At 35.5% G+C, this 6,000-nt stretch overlaps 1 protein-coding gene across 4 annotated transcripts in view; it reads right to left on the bottom strand.

Moving 5' to 3' along the window:
• Positions 1 to 6,000, bottom strand: part of TJP1 (tight junction protein 1) — a 244,214-nt gene that overhangs the window by 20,973 nt on the left and 217,241 nt on the right. For all 4 annotated transcript variants that reach the window (XM_008571114.1, XM_008571122.1, XM_008571130.1 and 1 more), the window contains exons 16-18: positions 3,457 to 3,539; positions 2,626 to 2,836; positions 2,228 to 2,328 (exon numbers count right to left, since the gene is read on the bottom strand). In XM_008571114.1, the coding sequence (XP_008569336.1) occupies positions 2,228 to 2,328; positions 2,626 to 2,836; positions 3,457 to 3,539 (395 nt within the window). The remainder of the gene's footprint in view (positions 1 to 2,227; positions 2,329 to 2,625; positions 2,837 to 3,456; positions 3,540 to 6,000) is intronic.

Below are 6,000 nucleotides of genomic sequence, written 5' to 3'. Positions count from 1 at the left end.
TTTTAAAAAAAAAAAAAAAAAAAAAAAAAAAAAAAAAAAAAAAAAAAAAAAAAAAAAAAGAAAATATTTCTTCTATTTCAGCATGGACTGAAGGACAAACATAAAGCTCTTGTTTGCCCAGAAGATGCACTGCTATTAACTAGCAGGCTTGGTGTGGCTCTATAGGTCTGCTGTACTTAGAACATGGTCTTGGGAGTTGAGCTGCCTGAATGGAGCTTTCCATGAAGACCTATGCTGGGCACTGTTAGAGTGTGACCCTGAGCACTGTCTTCATGATAAGAGGGGCATATCAGGCCTCCCTAGCACTCTGGTTTTCAACAGAGCACCTGCCAGTCTGGGAAGAGTGAGAATCCCAAGGCTCTGCCCCATTAGAGCAGAATCTCTCTGGTTGAAGTCTCAATGGCTTCTAAACTCTGTAACGACTGCTGTAGAAGAGAAATAGTCTTGCTATCCACTCTAATCTTTAACTTGCCAGGATTCTAGAAGACTATAACCCAGTAGCCAGCCAGGAAAATATTTAAGGCCTGGGGAAGAGTAACTTGGAACTCACCAATCTACTTAGCTTTTGCTGTTGGTTTAAAATGCAGAAATGAGCAAGAACTATCAGTTGCTCTGAACCAGGAAATATGTCTACATGTTAAGAAAGCCTCAGAATCACTTTTCTTGGTTTAGTAGGGAATAAACAAGATTGTTAGATCTTGCAAAAAAAGAACTGTTCTTAGCAATTAGGTCAAAGTTCTTAGTTCAGGAAAGTCAATGTGAAATGAAGTGGTTTTAGTTTAAGAATCTATCTATTCTGATCAAAAATATACTTGAGTGGAAGGGGGCAAGGAGATAAATCAAGCTTGATTTATGTAGTAACAACTTTTTTGGATTTACAAAATTTGTCAATCTGTCTTAATAATAAATGACTTATTTTTCCTCGCCTATGAAGAAAGCTACAATCTTTTTTTATCAAATGCCACAAAAGTAAAAGTTAGTAATACTGTGTTGCTAGAAAGTGATGTAGTGTTTTTTTTCCACCTTGATTTTCCTATCAAGTGTTCCAGCTGACATGTAAATTATTTAGAGTGGTCTTATGATATCATATGCATGGTCCATCCCCCAAACTGGTACACGATGAGAGAAACTGTGGTTCTGATGCATTACTACAGGTGAGAACAGCAGACACTACCTCCAGATGTAAACGTTTGCCATCTCTTCTTGCAGAGGCTGTGTGTTTCTGGATAAGGGGCACGGTGGTCCTAAGCATGCAGCATGCACTGCCAGAGCATCTGTAGCCACAGCCAGGCAGAGGAAAGTAGGGGCCATGCAAGGGCAAAACACAACAAAAACCAAACCAACAAGGAAATACAAGAAACAAAATAAAAAACCAGAGATAGTCTCAATCTTCCCTAAAAACCAAAACTTATTAATATTGCACCAATCTGAAGAACATAAAAGACATTAAAAACAAAGTTTCCTTCAGTGGTGTACTTTGAGAAAACGATTAATTCCCCAAACAAAATAAACAGACCTTTCCCATCAACGATTCTATAAAACCAGAAAGACTGACAACAGAAAGTACTTATTTCAAAGAAGGCCACTGTTCGATATTTCCCAGTATTTTCTAAGAATGTTAACAGGTACCAAACAAAAAACAAAAGAATACCCTAGGTAGAAATGTGAAGAAATGCTTAAACAAAGTAGGCTTTTCCACTTACAAACTTCTCAGAGCCTTTAATATGCCAGTGGCTACTGTGATGCTCCCTGAGGGAACCAGTTTTGCAGCACTTCCCACCCACTGCTTGCTTTCAGAGTGCCTTTACTCTCAGAGCAGGTCCTGAACCAAGTGTGCTGAAGACAGCTCTGGAGGACGCACTCATCTAGGCCACCCAAATCCTCTCATTTCCAGAGGAAAAAACTAAAACTAGGATCAAAGTTGTCTTTCCTTAATCAGATAGGGGCAGAGTCCAGAACTCAACCTGCTTTTCATTATAATTTGAAAATTCTTTAAGAGAGAATCCCATTGGAGTAATAATAGGTAGGAAAATTAAAGAATCTCCTACTACTGAAAAAAACTTTCATAACCCATACAGAGAAATTATAAAAACCAAAAAGGTAATTTCCCCCAAAATACTCTAATACGTTCATCCAATTAAAAAAACAATGATAACTCAAAAGAGTCTCTGATTGATTAGTTATATAATTTATTGAACTGGTCAAAAAGTAATAGGGAATTTCTTACCTTTCCCTCAGAAACCCATACCAGCTGGTTCTGTTGTTGCTGAATTGCTTCTTTCAGTGCACCATACCAGCCATCATTCATTGAATTTAAGTTAATTGTAGCTGAAAATAAATTAACAATGTAGTTTTATGGTCAGAACACTGCCAAAAATGAGGGGAATTCATTCAGTCCTGCATAGAGATCAGTCATCATTATTGAAAAGATGGTATTTGAGGATATAAATATTTGAAATTTCTATTTTGGCACTGTACATTTTCTTTCCACCAAGCAGCAGCTGTTAACACAACAGGGAGCTTTCCAAGCAAAGGTCATCTAAGTTTTAGCATTTGAACAACACAACATTCTCACATATTGTTGCCCAGATATTTTAAGCTAAAAGAAGGCTTTAAAATACTCACTTGTAAAAAGATGGTGATTATTTTTACGAAGTTTATGAGACCTCTCATATAATTTTCTGGCACTTTTCCGAGATTCTGGACATAACCTCATTCTCATTGTTTTCACACCTTGTTTAGAATCAGGGTTAAGGAATACAACAATTGGATACCACTGGGCATAATTAAGACGATCAACTGCATTTGGCGTCACATCTAATAAAGCATGCTTGTCCTGGAGACAGAAAGAAAAGCATACACAAAGATACAAATCCTCACTTAAGAATCATCCCTTTCAGAAAAAGTCAAAGCCTATATTACATTTCAATGGTAATGAACTTTTAGTTGTGTTCCAATATGTCTCAAGAGCACATGCTAAAAAATTTGTAATCAGAAGTTAACAATACAATTTCTAGCCCATTAAAAAATAAAAACCTTCTTAAACAATTCACTTTTAAGACTTGGCCCTAATACTGGCAAGCTGACAGTTACTATCTCTGTTCACTTAGAGTGAAAATGAGTATAAGAATTTAATGTTCCTGACATTCCCTATGCATATAAATATCAAAATGCAACTTAAATTGTACTGATGTAATATAAAAAGTCTGTTAATTACATCAAAACAGCATATGCTTTTTATGTAGTAATGAATAATCACCTTTTGATGTCTGTAATAACTATTTCCTTGAAAGTGATTATTAAAATTATAATGCCTTTTAGTTAGGATTTAATTTTCTTATGGTATATCAGTAATAATTGTAGAAAACCTACCTTCTACTTTCAAGTTAACCAAATACCATCCTACTCAAAAACACAATCACAGCTTATGAAATAAGTAAACTTTTAATAACTTACTTGATCTATTATTTGCTTTATTGTATGAAGGCGAATAATGCCAGAGCTACGTTGGTCAGTTCCAGCATCTCGTGGTTCACTTTCTATTCATGAAATCAAGACAGAAACAAAACATCAAATTTCCATTGGTTAGAACAGAGTTTCTTAACTACAGGGTACCACTGACATGATGGGCTGGATAATACTTTGTTGTAGCTGCTATCTTGTGCATGTGGCCTGTTGAGCAGCATTTCTAGAGTCTTCCCACTAGAGGTCAGCAGCAGCCAACATCTGCCTTCCCTAATCCTGTTACCCATTGTGACAACCAAAACTGTCTCCAGACATGGCTATTTTGATGCAGTATTTAAAAAAAGAAAGAAAGAAAAGAAAAAAATCCAAATTAATGCAAAAAAAAAAAAAATCCACAATCAACATATCAAATTTTTAAATAGAATCAATCAGTATGTGAAATGAGTAAAAATTATTTAAGACTATTACTTGGTCAAAATAATTGTCAAATATGGCAGGTCTCTCCAATGAAAATGAGATAAAGAAGATTCTTAAAATGGTGTTCATGAGCTTGCTCTGATTAAATCCAGGAAAGTAAAATTATAATGAATTCTGTGTTTGGTATAAATAAAATATTTAAACTTAAAATAATGTGAATTTTAATATGCATACTTTTCATTTTTTTCCAATATTTTTCCAACCGTTTTAATGTTGGAAAAAAATTAGCCATTAAAAAATTCATGAACATGATCTAGAGATGTACATATTTTCTTTTGCCTGAGGCTCTAATATGGCTCAGCATGGCATTACTTCCCAACCTTTCTCACACTGCGACATACACAGAAAATGCTATCATTTGTATGGTACACTGAGATAAACTGCAGAGCCCCATCCAACCACTGTGGGCTGAGGAGATCAGTATCTTGGCATGTCCATAAGCCATCAGTGACAACACTACAGCAGATTGCCAAGGGAGCTCTGAGTTAGAGACCTTGTTACATCAGCAGAAGGGGAACCTGGGGGCAGGGAAGGCTGTTCAGCAGTAATAGGGTAGATAATCTATGGCTTCATCCTAGTAACCTGTCCTTCTCCACTGGTGTAAAATATGCCAAATACGGCTTGGGGCTGGTTTCCAACCTACAATCTCAGAAGCCCAGTTTACGCGAAGTTCTTCACTAAAAAGATACAGCAATGTTTGTGTCTCTGGTAACAAAGAAAGTTTGAACGGAAGGGAAGAGCTCTGGTGTTTCAGATCAGATAAAGGCATAGACTGAAAGGACAAGGCACACTGAGAGACAAGGTGAACGATTTCAGAATGAGACTATCATGAGACAAAGTTCCATGGGCAAGCAGGGCAGAATTTCAAAAGTGGTAGACATAAGGAGAATTAAGGAGAGAAATCAACTGGGAGTTTTGGTTGAAGAAAATGCTACTAACTCCTCAACTCAAAAGACTCTCATTAGATTCAAAGAGGATACATAACTAAGCTACCTGAATCCCTTTTATAATAGCCCGATTGTGGAGGAAACCCAATTAAACTGATCTACTACCCCTGAAGGTGGAGCTCTGTAAGTCTTCACACTTGCTTTTCCTCACTTTAAAAACTCTGAATTTGGTTATAAGTGGTGCCACCAACAATTTCTTCACATGAAGTGTTATCTACAATGACCAAAAAAGACCTCTTCTGAAAAACTTAAACTGAGTAGGGAAACACAAACATTTTCTAATTTGCTCAAATTTATTGTGATCTGTCTGAAAAATCTTCTGATTTTTAGAAAATAAATATTCTCATTTGACTTCATCAGTAGCCAAATGAAAAGCAGTATTTAAAAAAAGGCGATGTTCTGGTTTTTTTAATTAGCACTATGTATTTTTAAAGTGTTAATGAGAGTCTCATATAGTGCCGCTGGGAACAAGAAAAACCCAGCACAACCCTCTGGAAAGCAGTAACAATTACACATATCGACAGCCAGAAAATGTTCCTTCCTATCTTGTGGAATTTGGTCTAAGAAAATCATCGTAAATATGGAAAAAGCTATATTCTTGAGGATTTAAATCCTTTGAGAAACGAGGCAGAGCATAAACAAGCAAACCAAATATGGACAGATTTCTACATCCTTTGTAATAGTAAAATATGAATTTGAAACAATCTAAACAAAAGAAAGGCTAATCAAACCACAAACTGACTGCAGGAGAGAAAATAAAATGAAAATATGCCATTATTTACTAAGAAGGAAAACAGGATATAAACTTTTCTAAACACTACAAATAAAACTTTGCAAAAACATCCTTACAAATGGTGGAAAAAAATACAATGGGGTAAAATTTAGGGTGGTGATGATATATGTCAAAATTAAGTTTCTAACTTTTCCAAATAGAGAATATTTTTGTAATTAGAAAAACATAGCTTCAGCTTTTACATATAATTTAACGCAAGCCAAAGTGGTCATAACTAAGTGTGTATATTTAAATTACCATAACACCTAAACTAATGAAACAAAGGATCTGTAAGCAAAATCTACTAGGCATATAAAGCACTGCAGCCTCAATACTTAT

The sequence above is a fragment of the Galeopterus variegatus genome, unplaced genomic scaffold (assembly GCF_000696425.1).
Source record: "Galeopterus variegatus unplaced genomic scaffold, G_variegatus-3.0.2 Scaffold36, whole genome shotgun sequence".
Lineage (NCBI taxonomy): Eukaryota > Metazoa > Chordata > Mammalia > Dermoptera > Cynocephalidae > Galeopterus > Galeopterus variegatus.
Note: the sequence above shows the minus strand (reverse complement) of the source record. Positions and strands in the feature narration are given on the sequence as shown.